The sequence below is a fragment of the Physella acuta genome, unplaced genomic scaffold, assembly GCF_028476545.2.
Source record: "Physella acuta isolate Inbredline_101_S28 unplaced genomic scaffold, ASM2847654v3 ptg000070l, whole genome shotgun sequence".
Classification (NCBI taxonomy): Eukaryota; Metazoa; Mollusca; class Gastropoda; family Physidae; genus Physella; species Physella acuta.
The window spans coordinates 119,760-139,574 of NW_026731590.1; the positions used below are offsets into that span (position 1 = coordinate 119,760).

Here is a 19,815-nt window from a genome sequence, read left to right on the forward strand (position 1 = left end):
TTGGTCGCAGTTTTCCGTAGCGCAGTTTTCCGTAGCGCAGTTTTCCGTAGCGGAGTTTTCCGTAGTGCAGTTTTCCGTAGCGCAGTTTTCCGGCTTTTCCTATTTTCTTTACGGTTACCGAAAATATATATAATTTATATTATAAATTTATACTCTAACCCCCCCCCCCCCCAACCCCCTCGAGTTTTAACTTTGTAAGGAAAAGGGATTATCTAGAAATTCAATCAATTTAACTTATTTGTTATCTTACTCTTGATTAGAAATTAATGATATTTTGTTTGTTAAAAATTATTTGGTTGCTTTTTTATTTTTATTTTTAAACCACAAAACAACTAGTAAGTACAGAATATTTTCTGAGCATTAAAAACACTATTTTGTTACCATAGATAATTCCTCTAACCTTTAATTGATTGATTATAAAAGTAAGATCATCGATCAAAACCGATCGATAACGACTCCAGATCTCCCCGATCAGTATTTTGAAGGTCGTTGATTTCCCTGCTCCATTTTGTCCCAGCAACCCAAAACATTCATTGTTTGAAATCCCTAGACTCGTACCTTCAAGTGCTGTTACTGCAAGCCTTCCTGCTATATATCGGTGTCTTACGTTTCTTAGAATGACCTGATCTATTCGATGATAGAGAAACCAATATTAAATGTCAATGTGCATAGATTTAATTATACTTCTGTTGCCATTGATGCATTGACGTAGTATTTGTTGGATCAACGTTGTCGAGACGATAAAGCTCATGATTTATAAACAGAAAAGACTCGAGTAAGAACCCCACCCACCGAAGAAAATCTACCGCACCCCCCCCCCCCCCGAACGAAATGGAATTGATGTCGAAAATATATTTAACAGTGTCCGCCCCCCCCCCCTGCCCTCCGAATTTTAGTCCGTCCCCCTGAAAATTTCAAGGCCCCCCCCCCCCCCCCCCCCCAGAGAAAAAAGAAACACTGCTGGCAGATGAGGTTCGATAGCTGGCGACAGCAACTCTTCTAAGAGAGACAACTCCTAAGTTTAACAATCAAACAATCGCCTATTGTAGTTTGATTTTGGCAGTGCGGCGCCAGGTTATTTAGCGAACTAGGCAGAACTTATTAAAACACCCCCTCCCCCGCAGCAATTTTTTCGGGCTCCAAAATTATATATATATATATATATATATATATATATATATATATATATATATATATATATATATATATATATATATATATATATATATATATATATATATATATATATATATATATATATATATATATATACAAATATATATATATATAATATAAGTAGACTCTAAAGTTTAAATTAAACCATTTAAACTATTTCATGATAGGCTGAAACTCATTTCTGGTCTGAAATAATCCAGTTTTAAAACGAGACTTACAAGCCCTATTATTACTAAATCAACATTAAATAAAAAAATCATTAAAAGTTTGAGAGTAAATACAATAATTATCTCATTGTATTAACAGAGGCGTGGCTAGGGGAGGGCGGATGGTGCGGTCACCACAGGCACCGACACAAAGGTTGGGGGGGGGGGGGGGCATTTTCACAAACTCGAATGACTAAATATAGGCCTAATTTGAAGTGGGGGCACAAAATCGATAGTTCGTCCTGGTCACTGAAATAAATCGCTACTCCATTGAAGATTACCCTTTAGTTTATATGATATAATCAAAGTTATTAATTATTAGGTACTTTTTAATAATAGCGATTACCCATTTTAGCGCCCCTCTATTGATAGCGCCCTAGGCGACCGCCTTATATGTAGCGCCGGCCCTGGTTTTTGGTTAGAAAAAGGCTATGGAAGCAAATCCAAACGAAAAGCAGGCTGATATCTGAGTCATCGGCCTATATGGCGCATAACAAGTTGACACGTAAAACTTAATCGTATTGGAGTGAATCCCTTTCATCATTACTATTAAGAACAAATAAGGAGATAAAAGAAGTTGGTATCTATACCCTATTCTAAGAGACGATCTCGCTTCACTTACTTTTTTTAGCTATTGTCATGGTAACAATGTCAACCGAAAATGGTTAACCCTAGTTTTGCTTATTTGAAAAGTTGTGTGGTAATTTTTTAGCCAATTTGAGAACCGTACTACATAAACGGAGCGTGACGTGTTGTACATTGAGGGTTACGATAGATTATTTTAAAATGACAAAGTACACGAATAATAAGACATTCAACGGATAATTTATTCAAGTTCGTCAAGTACTACACAGTCTATAAATGCAAATTTTGAGATTATAATATATTTTACTTTACCCCATATTCTGCTAGCGTCCCACTTATGGGACGCTTGCAAGAAAAATTGCTAAAATTTATTAAAAACTATTTAAAACACAAATTATGTTTCATTGTATTTGAAAATGGCTAGACTATTGAATTTGTGTGTGTTTTGTGAAAAAAAATAATTTAGAAAAATGTTATAGTGCCGGATTTGCAGGACTTGTCAAAATGGCGGAAAAAAGAAAACATGCGCGCAGGAAAATGCATATCTTCTAAAATATTAACATTTTAAGTGCAAAATACATTTGAAACTTGTAGCAGTACCATATTTCTATCTGATAAAAATTTAAGAATAATAATTTTTTTTACTACTTCGTTATATCAAGTGTACAACAAGCGTCCCATAAGTGGGACGCTAGCAACGAATGGCCCCATGTAGATTGTTACACAAACGTCACATTTATTGGACACTAGCGAGAAACACAGATGCAAATATTTATGTTAAATGGTTATTTATGGTGAAACAATTGTTGACTTTGTTAACTGTTGACTTTAGGGTGTTAATTAGTATTTATAGATATTTAATTATGACCTTGAGCTATATTTTCTTATATATTATTGTATTAAAAAATTGCAAATATTGAAAAACTTACATTTTATTTTTAAGTTTTCAGAATTACACTTACTGAAGTATTTAATACCAACGAATACAAACTAATTTAGTATTGCTGTAAATTTACTAGCGGGTGATATTAAAATTATAACAAACCAGAATAATAACAATGGCCACGATTTAGGTGAAATGATTCAGTCACGGGGGTTGGTTAACTCTCTTCATATAAGAGAGCTCATGCTACATATAGCAGAAATGTGAATTAGCTGTGTACGGTTGTCATGCCCCAATAATATTCCACTCCAAAGGTTCCCAATACCAGTTTTACTTTGTTAACTTTTTAAGGAGATCCCTGGTGTTAGATTGGGAGCTGTTCGCATAGTGAGGTGCATACATGGATGAGAGCCATGAACACTCAATACAAGCCCCCAGAGACGGATCCGTGCCCTAGAAATAAGATGTCTGATGTCCTAATGTACGCCTGTGAGGGGGGGGGGGGAGGAATAGCGAGGGTAACAAAAGAGAAAATGGCTGGATGACATCTGGGACTGGACCGGATCATCTTTTGCAAACTCACCGAGGGCAGTTTCTTTCAGGCATCATTTCGGAGGAGGGGGGGGGGGGCTCTGCCCCCATAACAAAATGGAATTTATATACAAAACATACTTTTACCAATGTCCACCCTTCCCCTGAAATTTAAGTCCCCACCCCTGAAAATTTCAAGTTCGCCCACCAAAAAATCAATTATTTATATTTAATTATATTACAGTTTCGATGAATAATAACAATATTTGTGATCATGTGTGTCTAATTAGATGTACTAGTCACAGCTTTACTTATTTCCAAGTGTTATTTACTCTGATGGATGCTAGATTGAAAGAAAACTAGACTTTTGAACATAATTTCTGCATTTTAGACCATGGTATGGCTAACCCAATTGATCATTATCAGTATTTTTAGCTGCCCTAAACAATGTAATCATTGGTCTAACAATACAAAATCAGCATACAGCTTAATTTTCGCGTGAATAGCCATATTTCGTGATGAATGATTTTATTTTTCAATAAATGTGCATGGGGCCGTTCGTTGCTAGCGTCCCATTTATGGGACGTTTTTAAAAAAATCGATATTTTAAAAAGTATTGATTTAAAAGAAAAATCCATAGTCATTCCTTCATTCAGTGCCCAAAAGCTAAACCATATCAAAAAATTATAAAAATTTGAGACCTTGGGATAATATGGGTTACATAAATCGGTGTAGTTTAATCTTTTTACCTTGTTATTAATGTAGAAAAATATTACTAAGGAGAGATCACCTCAAAAATTTTCCTGTGGCGGCAGAAGAATATAATCAAATTTGAGTAATATTGAAACCGTACCCGGTAAAAAATTGAGAATTCGACAACATAATTTAAGTCCAACCTTAGCCTTAGTAGTAGTAAATAAAGCATTATTTACTGAATTTTCTCACAACAAATTTTGAAAATAAAAAAAAATATATTTCTAACGTATTCTCTGTTACAAAAGCCAGTTGGCTTATAGTTAGTAAAATAAAAGGATCAATGATTATATGATCAATATATATGTTAGCTTTGAACCTTGTGACCTCACACACTTCACCTCACATCAAGATGGCCACTGTTGGCATGGCAACTATACTTTCAGAAAAGTCTCTGATGCGAGCAAATATTTTCTTTAAGTACCCTAACAGAGTTACACACAAACAAATAAATAAGTCGCATTGATTAATAAGTTAACGGAGGCTATCCCCCTTCCCTTAATCTAACCCTAACAGATTAAACCTAGCAGTCCAAACCAAACCCCAACCATGACACGGTAAACCATACATAGCTCTAGTTCAGTTCAAACCCTCCCATCTTTAAACGACACACACAACATGTTGTACCTCTCAGCTCTCTCGAATTCTTAAGGATGCGATTCTGTTCAGATACAACATCATCGTCACTTAGAATGTTTGTCTGACTACCAAGTGAGCTCCGGCACAGTCTATGTAGAGCGGGTATATTCTTAAAACTGTCGATTGAAGCAGAGTTGACTATTTTACATGACAATCGCTCACTCACACACAGGCAAACACAGGCAAACATACGCACACTTAAACACTCATGTATATATATATATATATATATATATATATATATATATATATATAAATATATATACACTTCACCAATATACTTCACTTCACACAGCTCAATTCACATACTTGACGTCATACATTTTGCCTCACAAGCTTTATCTTATACACCCCCTCACAATAAACACTTCACCTCACACACTTCACCTCACACACTTCACCTCACACACTTCACCTCGCACACTTCACCTCACACACTTCACCTCACCTCACACACTTCACTTCACCTCACCTCACACACTTCACCTCACACACTTCACCTCACACACTTCACCTCACCTCACACACTTCACCTCACCTCACACACCTAACCTCACACACTACACCTCACACACTTCACCTCACACACTTCACCTCACCTCACACACTTCACCTCACCTCACACACTTCACCTCACACACTTCACCTCACACACTTCACCTCACCTCACACACTTCACCTCACCTCACACACCTCACCTCAGACACTTCACCTCAGACACTTCACCTCACACACTTCACCTCACACACTTCACCTCACACACTTCACCTCACCTCACACACTTCACCTCACACACTTCACCTCACACACTTCACCTCACACACTTCACCTCACACACTTCACCTCCCACTTATACCTCATGTATTCCCACATCACCATACCTTACTCCCAAAATCCGGAGATATTCAAATAAGTACATTATCAAGCCACACATCATAGCGTATTTTGTGAAAAATTCCGCTTGTTCTATCATCTCTTTTAAAATATCTGAAAACAAACGCATATTTATTGATGTTTTGAAGTTTAGTTATCAATCCGATTACTAAATAACGTGAGTTGGATACCTTCTAGTTGGTGAGTTGGTTACCTTCTGGTGAGTGAGTTGGTTACCTTCTGCTAAGAAAGTTACCTTCTAATTGGTTACCTTCTGGTGGGTGAGTTGGGTACCTTCTGGTAAGTGAGTTGGTTACCTTCTGGTAGGTGAGTTGGTTACCTTCTGGTAGGTGAGTTGGTTACCTTCTGCTAAGAAAGTTACCTTCTGATTGGTTACCTTCTAGTAGGTGAGTTGGGTACCTTCTGCAAAGAAAAATTTCTTCTAGTAGGTGAGTTGGTTACCTTCTGGTGGGTGAGTTGGTTACCTTCTGGTAGGTGAGTTGGTTACCTTCTGCTAAGAAAGTTACCTTCTAGTTGGTTACCTTCTGGTGGGTGAGTTGGGTACCTTCTGGTAGGTGAGTTGGTTACCTTCTGCTAAGAAAGTTACCTTCTAGTTGGTTACCTTCTGGTGGGTGAGTTGGGTACCTTCGGGTAGGTGAGTTGGTTACCTTCTGCTAAGAAAGTTACCTTCTAGTAGGTGAGTTGGTTACCTTCTAGTTGGTGAGTTGGTTACCTTCTGCTAAGAAAGTTAGCTACCTTCTCCTAGATAGAGTAAAAAGACCATAGTAGTTTTATCCATGTACATCACATTGGGGGTGAAAATCTTCAAAATCTCTAGTCTGCTGTATATCAGGTACAGAAATACTGAAACAGCAGTAAACGGTTTCAGTAACATAAATCATCATACTTAAAAATGGGACGACAAATCTATACATATACACTCACACACAATTGTTCACACACACAAAGACACACAAACATATATATGTATATATAAATAAATAGATAAATTGTATATATATATATATATATATATATATATATATATATATATATATATATATATATATATATATAGGCCTATATATATATATATATATATATATACATATATACATACATATATATATATATATATATATATATATATATATATATATATATATATATATATATATATATATATATATATTTATGATTTATTTTGCATTATTTATTGTCACTTGCCTGTGCTGCCTAAGTTTAATAATTGCATTAATTATGATTTATATATTTACACATATTTAAATTTAGCAGATATAAAACAAGTATTGGGTTAGATAGATACGTCTGGAATTTTTATGCAGGCTAGTGTGGTACAATTTTACAGTTCAGTGGCGTAGGCAGGGCGGGGATTCGGTTATGGAAAAAGGGTTCAGACCCCCAAAAATGAGATGATCTAACGTTACGTTACGTATCGTATTCGCAACATACATAGTATATATATATACATATATATATATTTATTTATATATATATATATATATATGTATATATACATAGTATATATATATATATATATCTTTATATATATATATATATATATATATATATATATATATATATATATATATATATATATATATATATATATATATATATATATATATATATATATATATATATATATATATATTTATATATATATATATATATATTTATATATATATATATATATACATAGTATATAGTATAGTATATATATATATATATATATATATATATATATATATATATATATATATATATATATATATATATATACGAGTTCCATGATGATATATATATATATATATATATATATATATATATATATATATATATATATATATATATATATATATATATATATATATATATATATGTACGAGTTCCATGATGTATGAATATTTTTTAAGAAACGAAATTTTGCACACCCTCCATGGCTAACCCCGTCCTACGCCACTGCGCCCGCAAGCTTTAAATATGACCCACCGATAGCATAGTTGTACACAATGAAGACGAAACAGCCAATGGAGGCAGTGCTGAAGAAGATCTGAAACGTGTACACAAATGGGATGATGCTCCCGAAAGCCAGGAGCTGTATGAAGATGAGAAGCACGAGCCGGTCGCTTAGGTATGCAGCCGACTTCTGTGTGAAGAGGGACGCCCAAATTACAGCGGCGTACCCTGTCAATACTAGGGTATCGAAGATGGCATCTACAGACAGGCACAGCGAAAAGGGAACGCCGCTGAGGATTTGAAGTTGCTTTGATCCGGACTGGAAATAAAAGAATGAAAACTTCTGTAATAATAGGTTTTTTAAAGAAATTAGAACGAGAATAAACCGAAATAAATTTCACATTTCTAAAATATTTTCAATACATCTTACAACTGATGAATTGACAAACGAAATCGCCGTGTATAGACTTACATACATACGTACATACAGACGTACAGATGTACAGAAGTACAGACATAAAGACATACATACATACAGATATGCGTACATACAGACGTACAGACATGCAGGCATACAGAGGCACAGACGTACAGACATACAAACATACAGACATAAATCATACAGACAAAAGAACATACGGACATACATACAGATATTGTGAACTAAACAAAAACTCATAAACATAAATTGAGTTTAACTAATGAAACGTTTGAGGCACAGAAAAAACTTTTGTAAAGTAAAACATGCTAGTTACATCTCTCTTCATGTATTAATCAAATTCGTCAAATACCGAAAGTACTCTAATCTACACACGAGCTCATACCTATATATATATATATATATATATATATATATATATATATATATATATATATATATATATATATATATATATATATATATATATATATATATATATGTATATAAACAATACTGTCGTCATGAATACTCACTGCCCGTTCAGTAATTTGCCAGCATAGGAGCAGAGTTTGCACGAAAATCATCCCCACTATTAACATTAGAAGGCTGCGAAATTGAACCAAGACGTCATTGATGAACGACTCGTGGGGGTAGACTCCACTTTGGATTGAGTACTCACTTCCGAGAAAGGCTCGAACGTGTGCGTTTAGCAGTAGATCTACCTGTTGAGTCGATTTTTACCTATATATTCTCTATAAAGATATATATATATATATATATATATATATATATATATATATATATATATATATATATATATTAAAAACCTGCAGTGTATTCTATAGAATTCTATAGGAAATGTATACAATCCCTTTAGTTAACAGGCAGGGGATGATATATTGTTGTTTTTTATTAATAATTTTTCTAGGAATTATAAAGAATGCATAGGTATTATAGCATCTCTGTGACCCTTTTCCTAAACCAATAGCCTCACTTTGAACTAATGAACTCTGGCCTACCCCAATAGCCTCACTGTGAACTCTGGCCTACCCCAACAGGTTCACTGTGAACTATGACCTACCCCAATAGCCTCACTGTGAACAAACGAACTCTGAAAATGGACGACACTGAAGTCTGGGGGAGGCTTGATTTCAAAACCCATCATCAAATTGTGTTGGTATTTTTCCAATGAATTCACTCGACCCCATTCCTTTAAATTCGCCTCAAAACTCTAAGACAAAAATAGTATTGTTTTTAAATAGTTAAACATGTTTCTTTTCTGCTTAATATAATATTGTTGGCCCGAATAATATTCTTAAAATTTATACAAGGAATAACCATACAAGGAAGTGAAATGCAGCATTTTTTACATTTCGCCAACCACTTGTTCTTCTTTTATCAACTAGACGTTTACCAGTCTAAGCCCTCTTTTTGGGTTCTGGAGATTGTAAGTACATATCTCTTGTTGTGGAATTTACTGGAGAATTTTTTTTAACTTTAAGATAAAAAATATCGGTTTTCTGATCCGATCACGATGTCTAAAAATTCAAGCAAAACAGTCTGCCCAGCGTTTGAACATTTGTCAAATGATTTTAGACAAGGTTACTGTCTTGAAAGTTTAAAAAATCTCATTTTTAAAAATATTCATATATATATATATATATATATATATATATATATATATATATATATATATATATATATATATATATAAACACGAATGAAAAAAATGCACTAAAAAGTACATTTAGCTTGGTTTAGCCTTACTAAAGCTAAATGCTGGTATGGCTAAATATAACAGCCTAGGCACTCAATGATGAAAATTGAGCATAGGTCTCATATTATGTTATACAACGTAAAACTATCAATGAAATTCCTATGAAAAGGATTGTATTTTACAAATTTCACCTCAATCGGACATTGGGAAATGGGTTAAATTAAGATTCCCAGATATTAGGTATATACTAATTTAAATATAGCAATTTTTTTTTACATTTTAAATTAAAGTTTAACGCTAATTGTCTGTTTAATTATATTAAAAAATTACAATATTCGTTTACTTTCATCCAAGATCTACCACTGTGCCAATATTCAGATCATTCGGGCAATAGGAAAGGGGTCAAATGTAGATTCCAATAGTTGCAGAACCACACACAAACATACTAAGCAAGCTAAATAAAAGCTGTTTAAAAATACTTTACCAAAGACTTATCCGGCTCCACAACGTGAAAATTCGGCCTCAGGAGTTCTTTGAGACTGTTGTAGATTTTCATTGCCCCAGGGTCTTCGGGTGCACCCATCATGACGGTCATGTTTTTGTACCCCTGGGTCGTGAAGGCTAGGGGAGGGACTGGCTGCACCTGATAGGACTGCCACACGTGAAAGGCGATTAAAAACTGATTGGTCAACATTGTTAGGACGACGGATATGATGCGTCTTTTGAAAAGGATCCACCGTTTAACGAAAAGCGCATAAAATTGGAGCGATAATTTCTCAATGAAGGATTCTTTCTTTAGCTGGATGATGCGTTTAAGATCTGTAGGTGGACAAAAGAAGGTTAGGTTTAGAGAAAAATCATGGAATATAATTGGTAAAACAACAGATAAGTTGTTCAACAAAGTTAAATGAATTTTTCGTGATCAGAGAGGTGCCAAATGTGTGTGGAGTCCGGGTCTCTAAATTTGTGTAACGAAAGAGGTAAATGTGTGAGGAGAGGAGATCTAAATTGTGTGTGACGAGAGGGGATCTAAAATTATATGACGAGAGGGGTTCTAAGTTTGTGTGATGAGAGCTTCTCTTTGTACGATATGGTTTTAGTAGAGAACTGTGAGATAAGAAATGATTTTAAGTGACGCCCGTGGAAGTATTTGTGTTCAGGTTTTAAATTAGCTAAACCTGATTGACGTCGCTAAGCACCCAAATATCTTTTAAAATAAATCTCACTCTTATATCATTAAGCGACTCAAAAATATTCTCAAATCCCACTCTTATATCATTAATTAAGCAACCAACCCAAATATATTCTTAGGTCACACTCTTATAACATTAAGCAACTTAAATATATTCTAAAGTCTCACTCTTATAAAATTAAGCGACTCAAATATATTCTAAAATCTAACTCTTATATTATTTAGCAACTCTTATATATATATTTCAAAATCCCACTCTTATGTCATTAAGCAACTCGAATATATTCTAAAATCCCACTCATATTTTATAAAGCAAATATTTTCTAAGACCCCACTCTTGTCACATAAAGCAAATATATTCTAAAATCCCACTCTTGTCACATAAACATACCAGCTTCCTTTGAGTCGAATTTGACATGGACGTCAGCCTCTTGTGCACTGACGGGCACGTTACTGGGAACTGTAGGGATCTGACTTGTCACTTTATCAACAGCTGAGGCGTCGTCTTCATCAACTGGAGTCCCCGGCAATATGGGAGATGAGGGCGGTCTATTCAATTTTAATAAAATATTTTTAAAAAATTATATAGAAACATTTTTAGCACTTATTAAGGGGATTTGCTAAGTTTATTTCTATTTTTTTTTTTACAATTTAAGATCTAAAACCATTTAAATACTTTTACCATGTTTGGAACATGACAGTAAGTATTAAAATAATTAAAGCAAAAAAGGCTGTTACAATCTTGATTGTCATGGAAACCCGAAAAAGAAATCACCACTATATTGAATTTTGTGTACTTTTAAAAACGCTAAGGCTTTTTATTAATGCACTTATAGCAATCAAATTTAAACGACTGTTATTTCAATATATGTTTAAACTTTTATCACGACAAAACTGTTTAAAAGGCTTTAGGTCAGAATTCTACAAGGCCTGAAAATTCGTACCCTTTTTAGAATGAAAAAATTTCAAAATTTGCATATTATTTACCACAAATTTTTGCTATGAAAGCAATCACTATTTCCTCGTGACAAAAACTTTATTTCTGTTACTGAAAATATGGTAGGCATTGTGTAATAAATAAAAAGTGCAGTAGGCTTTTTAGTTTTAAAAAACTGCGAACTGAGAAAAACAGCAAAATGTAATGTAAGGCCGATTGTAAGCTTTTCGTGTTTTGGAATTGATGAGAAATTCAGCTTTCCGATGATCCTAAGTACAAGATGATGATTGATATAAAACTTTTCGTAGAGAGCATGTAAGATTGGGAAAAATATTTTTTCATTAATAGGTTCATAAAAATGGTATTAAAAATAAATTTCTATTGAAGTTATTATTTTCTTATTACAAAAACGAACTAATTATCCAAAAGTGAAAAAAAAACCATTACGACAAAAAAAAATAAGGATTATGGTGATTTTTTTTTTGAGCATATTCCCTTAATAACTCCTATCTGATGCAGGCACTTAAACTAGAGACAGATTAAAATTTTACAATGCTACTATTTCAGTGTCTGCCATCTTGCACGATTTTGCTGCTTCAGTCTATGGCATTTATTATGCATGATCATGTACCTACGTAAGTGTCCAGTTTGTTAAATCCAATTTTGTTGTACATCCATTTTGTATTTCTATAACTTCTTAATTTTTCTATATCTTTCTAGTTTGTAAAATCAAATTTCGTTTGTAAAGCCGTTCTGTATTTCTACTCGTATTTTACTTTCTATATCTTTCGAGTTTGTTAAATTCAATTCAGTAGTAACTCCGTTTTGTATTACTATATCTATTTTACGTATCTATATCTTTCATTTTTTTGGTAGATAATAAAACCAAGAAAGAGGATATTGAAGCCCACCAAAACAAGACTTCGACCAAAAGAAAATGTATGACGAACTAGTATAACTTACGTTACATTCTGCTCCTCTACATCTACTTGACTCCTAATGTATGAAAGACAGAAATAATACAGAGTCATCAATAGATATCCCAGTGAAAAAAAAAGTCACACAAAATATCGCTTCAATTGATCAAGCTTTCAAGTTCAGTTTGGTTGGTTAAAAAAATATTGTAGATTTGTTACAACACAAAAGTAAAATTGGGACGTGGTGATCTAGCGATAGAGAGTTAGACTGCTACACCGTAACTCTCGAGTTCGAATCCGGGGTCAAGCCAGTAGGCCGCTCCTGAATCAACCCAGCTCTGATGGGTACCTAACTGACGTTAGGGAAAGCAAAGGCGACTGGGCATAGTGCCGACCACGCTGTCTATTCATATGCCGAAATCCCAGAAACAGGTGAACTCTACTTCACTTATCCCACAGACCGTCATGTTTATATATATATATAAATATATAATATATGTTTATATATAGCCTATATAGGCGTATTATATATATATATATATATATATATATATATATATATATATATATATATATATATATATATATGTACACAACTATATACACATGTATATTCTTATCAGCCACACAAAAAAGTATTAGACATCTACTATATCTGTAAATATATAGGCTATTCTAAAAGTGAGTAAAAAATTGTACTGAATGTTGAAGTTACCTGAAAAAAACATCCTCCATTGAAGCCGCCGATAAACCAAAGGACTTTATGTTCAATACCGCCATGTTTTCTTCTAAACATTCTAGCAGCTTTGGGTATTCACTGACCAGACTTTCAGGCAAAGTGAATGCCATCTCTGATCTATTTGAAGACTAATGTAATAAAATATTTTGCTCATTCATCAGATCGTTTTTTAAGTGTGCGAGTTTGTGTTTGATAAATACATAATAAAAAGAGGAGAAAGTATCCTTAATTTTGCTATATATCATTGAACATTAACTGTATATTAAGTTTAAAAACGTACATGTTTTATATTATTGTTTTTTTATTATCTGTTCGCAGCTAGAAATATTAGCTTTTTGGTAAACAAATGGTGCAGTTCAAATACTCAATAGAAACCCAAATGATACGCACTGGGTACCAACTATGTACCCACTTCATACCCAATAATTACCCACTAAAACCTCACTAATTACCCACTAGGTACCCACTAATTACCCACTAATCTCCCACAAGGTACCCACTAGGTACCCACTAGGTACTCTCGAATTACCTGAAAAGTTGCAGATTTCATGTTGGCTTTGACGTGATTAACCACATCCATCTCCACACAGTTTTCTTCCTTTACAATCATCAGTTTGTAGTTTAGTCCTAATGAGACGAATATTTTAAATAATTAATACAATCATCAGTTTGTAGTTTAGTCCTAATAAGACGAATATTTTAAATAATTAATACAATCATCAGTTTGTAGTTTAGTCCTAATGAGACGAATATTTTAATTAATTAATACAATCACCAGTTTTTAGTTCAGTCCTATTTAGACGAATATTTTAATTAATTAATACAATCATCAGTTTATAGTTCAGTCCAAATGACACTAATATTTTAATTAATTAATACAGTCATCATTTTGTAGTTCAGACCTAATAACACAAATATTTTAATTAATTTATACAATTATCAGTGTATAGTTCAGTCTTAATGACAATAATATGTTTTTAACTAATAAAACCGTCCGTTTATAGTTCAGTCCTAATGGCATAAATATTGTAATGTAACAAATACAAAGGTCATTTATAGTAAAAAAAAATGTTGTGCAATAATTAATGTACCCCCCACCACCACACCCCTTCCCCAATTCGAACATCAAAAGTGTCCATTTTGTGTTTTTCACATCGCCTCCCTTGAAAAACCTGAATCATCTAGGTGCCTCCACCTCCACTTGAAAACAAAAGTCTTATCGCTTACCTCTTCCCTCTAAAAAGTAAGAAATGTATACAACCATAGCCTTTATTTGTAGTCACTGTCTAAACCTCACGATTTTTTTTCTAGATACTTTCGTTTTTCGATTGTGGAAAATTATCTTAAAACGCTTATAAAAAGAAATAGATAAGGTGATAGACCTCTACAAGGAAACAGTAGTTATTGATCGAAGAAAATAAGGTTTACCGTATACTTTCTTCAAAAACGCTGGGGTGCCACAGCATTTGATGGCGCCATTTTCCAAGATGGCGATTCTGTCGCTGAGATTCTCCGCCTCGTCCATGAAGTGTGTCGTCATTAAAATAGTCCGACCCGAGCGCCAGGTCTTCAAGGCCTTCCACAGGTCTTGTCTGGCACTGGGGTCAAGGCCGCTGGATGGTTCGTCAAGGAAAATCGTCTGCCAGAGAAAAAAAAAAGATAGCCATTGCTTATGTGGACATTATAAAGTAAAAAGTAAAGTTTCCCTTTCAAACCTGACGGTCTATAGGGCAAGTGAAGTAGAGTTCACTTGTTTCTGTGACCTCGGCATATGAAGAGATAGTGTGGTCAACACTATGCAAAGCCGCATTTACTTTCCTTAACGTGAGTTAGGTACCCATCAGAGTTGGGTGGACTCAGGGACGGTCTACTGACTTGAACACCGATTCGAACTCGAGACTAACGGGTTAGCAATCCAGCTCTCTACCGCTAGACAACTCCGTCCACATGTGGACATTATAGTTGTAATTAATTGGGGTATTTTCGTCTGAGTGGTCTAGTTGGTAAGCACAAAGTTGCTAGATCGAAAGTCATCAGTTCTTACCCTCGGGAGGACGAGGTTCGTCACTTGGGGCAGCAACCTGTCCAGGAGAGAAAATTCCAAAACCAGGATTAGAGCCCCTTGGATGATAGGATTATTAACTCTGGTTTAATTTCTACAGCTCCTGCGACACTGCTGATTCCAAGCTTTACAGATGAGGGAAAGGGGAAATCTGATGCAACTTTTAGACATACCTGAGTGTTCCTGGCAACTTCTAGACTTACCTGAGTGTTCCCAGCAACTTTTAGACCTACCTGTATGTTCCCGGCAACTTTTAAACTTACTTGAGTGTTCCTGGCAACTTCTAGACTTACTTGAGTGTTCCCAGCAACTTTTAGACCTACCTGTATGTTCCCGGCAACTTTTAAACTTACGTGAGTGTTCCCGGCAACTTTTAGACTTACTTGAGTGTTCCCAGCAACTTATAGATTAATCTTAGTGTTCCCGGCAACTTCTAGATTAACAATAGTGTTCCCGGCAACTTTTAGACTTACCTGAGTGTTCCCGGCAACTTTTAGACTTATATGAGTGTTCCCGACAAATTTTAGACTTACCTTAGTGTTCCCAGCAACTTCTAGATTAACCTTAGTGTTCCCGGCAACTTTTAGACTTAACTGAGTGTTCCCGACAAATTTTAGACTTACCTGAGTGTTCCCGACGAAGGCGCACGCTATTGAGACTTTACGTTTCTCCCCTCCCGACAGATTGCGTGGATACACATTAGCCCTGTCTCCAATACCTAGCACGTTGAGTAGCTCCATGGCTTCTGTCTTTTTAAGTGTAGATTTGCGCATCTGTAAATATCGCATCAAGCAACTCAAATATATTTTAAAATCCCACTCTTATCACATAAAGCCAGTGGCGTAGCGAGAGGGGGGGGGGGGGGGGTTGAGGGGTGCGGACCGCATCGGGTGACACCATTTAGGGGGGTGACACCAAGGCAGAAAATAGAAAAATATATAGAGAAAAATGATAATTCCACTCATTAAGAGATTATTCGAGTGTTAAATAGTCTTTTAAGAGGTGCAAATCGAATGTTTGAGGGGGGTGGGTGGTGCAAATCAAAAGTTTGAGGGAGAGGGGGTGTAAATCGAAAATTGAAAGTTTGTCTCCGGGAAGGGTTGCTATTCCTCTGGGGGGGGGGTGACACCATTAAGTGCCGCACCGGGTGACACCCGACCTTGCTACGCCACTGCATAAAGCAACGCAAATATATTTACTCACACCTAAATTGAGCTGCCCCCCTCCCCCACCTATACACAAGTGTACGGATATGGATAAGATAGGTAACTTTGTTACCCACTTTAAGTCTTAGTCCTAAATTGATAAGTCTACATTGTTGGTCTGGGTGTTCATTTAGGTGCCAAATGTGGATATATGGATCCATTGGTAGAACAGTGAGGTTTAGTGGGCGAACGGCCCTATGTCACACATTGTGGACTTTTTGTGTTGTTGTTTTCACAGTGCCTAATGCACAGTTGTACTCTGCAGTGTTTCTTCCAGACTTTTTTCTCCGGGGGGGGGGGGGGGGCGGCACTTGATATTTTCGGGGGGTGGGGTGGCGGTCAACATTTTTCGGGGGGGGGGTGTCAGACACTAGTAAAAGTATATGTTTAATATATATAAATTACATCCCCCCCCGAAGAGATGCCTGGAAGAAACTCTGGAACTCTGTGTTAAAATATCTAGACCTGTCGTGGAATAAGGAAGCATCAAGGACTTGAATACAGGCAGTTTCTAGTGCTGAATTCACGGCCGAACTTTTTATATGAATAGGATGACTTATCATGAAAAAGTAAAGCACCAAGTACATATATATGTATATGTATATATATATATATATATATATATATATATATATATATATATATATATATATATATATATATATATATATATATATATATATATATATATATATATATATATATATATATATATGTGTGTGTGTGTCTGTGTGTAAACACGATTACTTGAGTACTGTTACAGCTAGGTTGATGACATTTTATATATAAGTATTTTATCAAAATCGTAGATCCGTATCAACTTTTGAGCGATTTCCGATAACCGGAAGTGGTACTTTTTCTACTTTGAATTTTTCAAAAGCCTATAACTTGAGTACTATTTCAGATAGATAAATGAAGTTTCACATGTGAGTAAAAGATCTAATTCTCTACCTTCTTTTAAATTTTGAGTAATTTCCGTTGACCAGAAGTACTAATTTACGCTACTTCCGATTTCTCAAAAAACTAATGTAAATTTATAAAGTACTAATAATATTGCGCACTAGTATGCACTTTTTTATTTGGCGTTCACTTGGTGTGCAATTCTTTTGTCTACGAGATTTTATTCTATTTTTAAAACTTTAAGTATTTAAAATGGATTAAAATCATGTCTATAGCCCGTTCCCATCCCCTGTTGTTTTATATAAGAATATTCGAGAAAGTTTAGGGGAGATCACTCCCGGTTTATTTCCCACGTTTTCTTTAACTTGCTTTCGTCTCTGTCTTTCCAATCAAATCTTGCGATCGAAATTTTTGGCACTTCCCAGTTAGCTAGCGCGCTGAAATTTTCAGGGAAGCTTTGTTTTGGATGACAATAGAATATTCAATTGTTATTATTACTAAATTGATCCATGGAAACATTTTATTGAGCATTTTAGAGCGCTTTATAATTGTAGTAAAAACGTGGGGAAAAAGGGACATAACCCAGTAACTGTAATTTGATGAAAACAAGGTTCGGTACTCTCCCTCTTTGCTTACTGAGTAGTGTTCACGCGGTGTTTGTGTACAAACAACCGTAACAACTGGTGGCCAGTATGGGGAAGACGATATGGTCGAGTGGTTGGGCCCACGATTGCTAATCCACTCGACACGGGTTCAAGGCACGTGTTTTTTACGAGTTGTCTTCGTTTACCCAAAAAAAGTGAATGCGAAAAGATAAAACCGATAGCAAGATTTTAATGCAAACAAACAGACAAAGACTAAAAAGTAGAAAATAATTATCATTAAAAAAGTTAAAAAAAACCCACGTTTTCTGATTGAACTAAAAAGTAGAAAATAAATGCTATACATCACAATAATGCAAGCGAACACTCTACTATAAGCGATGAAAAACGTGGGGCGCCGTGATTTTCTTACAGTTTCTAATACTGTTGACTCTCTACAAGCTCCCTAATAAAAGTCAATAGTATTATCTAATCAATAGTAATATAACTTTTACTTCGGCGCCCCACGTTTTTCATCGCTTATAGTAGAGTGATCGCTTGCATTATTGTGATGTATAGCATTTATTTTCTACTTTTTAGTTCAATCAGAAAACGTGTTTTTTTTTAACTTTTTTAATGATAATTATACAATATAAGTGACGTACCATGGAATAAAGCCCCAAATGTTCGTATAATAGTAAGGAAAGAAAAAGGAATGTAGGCCTATCATGGGATAGAATACCAATTCTACATTCTTTTTACAATATAAGTGACGTACCATGGAATAAAGCCCCAAATGTTCGTATAATTGTAAGGAAAGAAAAAAAAGTAATGTAGGCCTATCATGGGATAGAATACCAATTCTACATTATTTTTACAATATAAGTGAAGTACCATGGAATAAAGCCCCAAATGTTCGTATATTAGTAAGGAAAGAAAAACGTAATGTAGGCCTATCATGGGATAGAATACCAATTCTACATTCTTTTTACAATATAAGTGAAGTACCATGGAATAAAGCCCCAAATATTCGTATAATAGTAAGGAAAGAAAAACGTAATGTAGGCCTATCATGGGATAGAATACCAATTCTACATTCTTTTTACAATATAAGTGACGTACCATGGAATAAAGCCCCAAATGTTCGTATAATAGTAAGGAAAGAAAAACGTAATGTAAGCCTATCATGATATAGAATACCAATGGCGACTATTTAGTAAGTAGTAAGTTTCTACTTCGAAAAGCACGGTTGAATTGTTTGTACAATTAAAGTGACGTACCTTGTAATAAAACGCTTTAACCATAACGACCTAACTAACCTTCGTAAGTAGTACGTTTTCAGTTGTTAAATTTTTTATTGGAAAAAAAAATTGACGTATCATGGAATAGAATACCTTAACCAAAACTTACGTATACAGTAAGTTTCTAATTCTAAATGCACAGTAAACTTCTTTTTACGAAATAAGCGACGCGCCATGTAATAGAACACCAAATGCTCCTATATAGTAAGTTTTCTGT

At 34.6% G+C, this 19,815-nt stretch overlaps 1 protein-coding gene across 1 annotated transcript in view; it reads right to left on the bottom strand.

The window, feature by feature from the left end:
• LOC131952165 (ATP-binding cassette sub-family A member 2) overlaps positions 1–19,815 on the bottom strand; it is a 44,337-nt gene that overhangs the window by 4,078 nt on the left and 20,444 nt on the right. Inside the window, exons 11-24 of the mRNA XM_059314722.1 lie at positions 16,235–16,384; positions 14,978–15,188; positions 14,079–14,176; positions 13,526–13,677; positions 12,857–12,889; positions 11,348–11,505; positions 10,249–10,583; positions 9,125–9,278; positions 8,581–8,765; positions 7,660–7,945; positions 6,403–6,510; positions 5,655–5,760; positions 4,762–4,889; positions 401–627 (exon numbers count right to left, since the gene is read on the bottom strand). Coding sequence (XP_059170705.1) covers positions 401–627; positions 4,762–4,889; positions 5,655–5,760; positions 6,403–6,510; positions 7,660–7,945; positions 8,581–8,765; positions 9,125–9,278; positions 10,249–10,583; positions 11,348–11,505; positions 12,857–12,889; positions 13,526–13,677; positions 14,079–14,176; positions 14,978–15,188; positions 16,235–16,384 — 2,331 coding nt within the window. The remainder of the gene's footprint in view (positions 1–400; positions 628–4,761; positions 4,890–5,654; positions 5,761–6,402; positions 6,511–7,659; positions 7,946–8,580; positions 8,766–9,124; positions 9,279–10,248; positions 10,584–11,347; positions 11,506–12,856; positions 12,890–13,525; positions 13,678–14,078; positions 14,177–14,977; positions 15,189–16,234; positions 16,385–19,815) is intronic.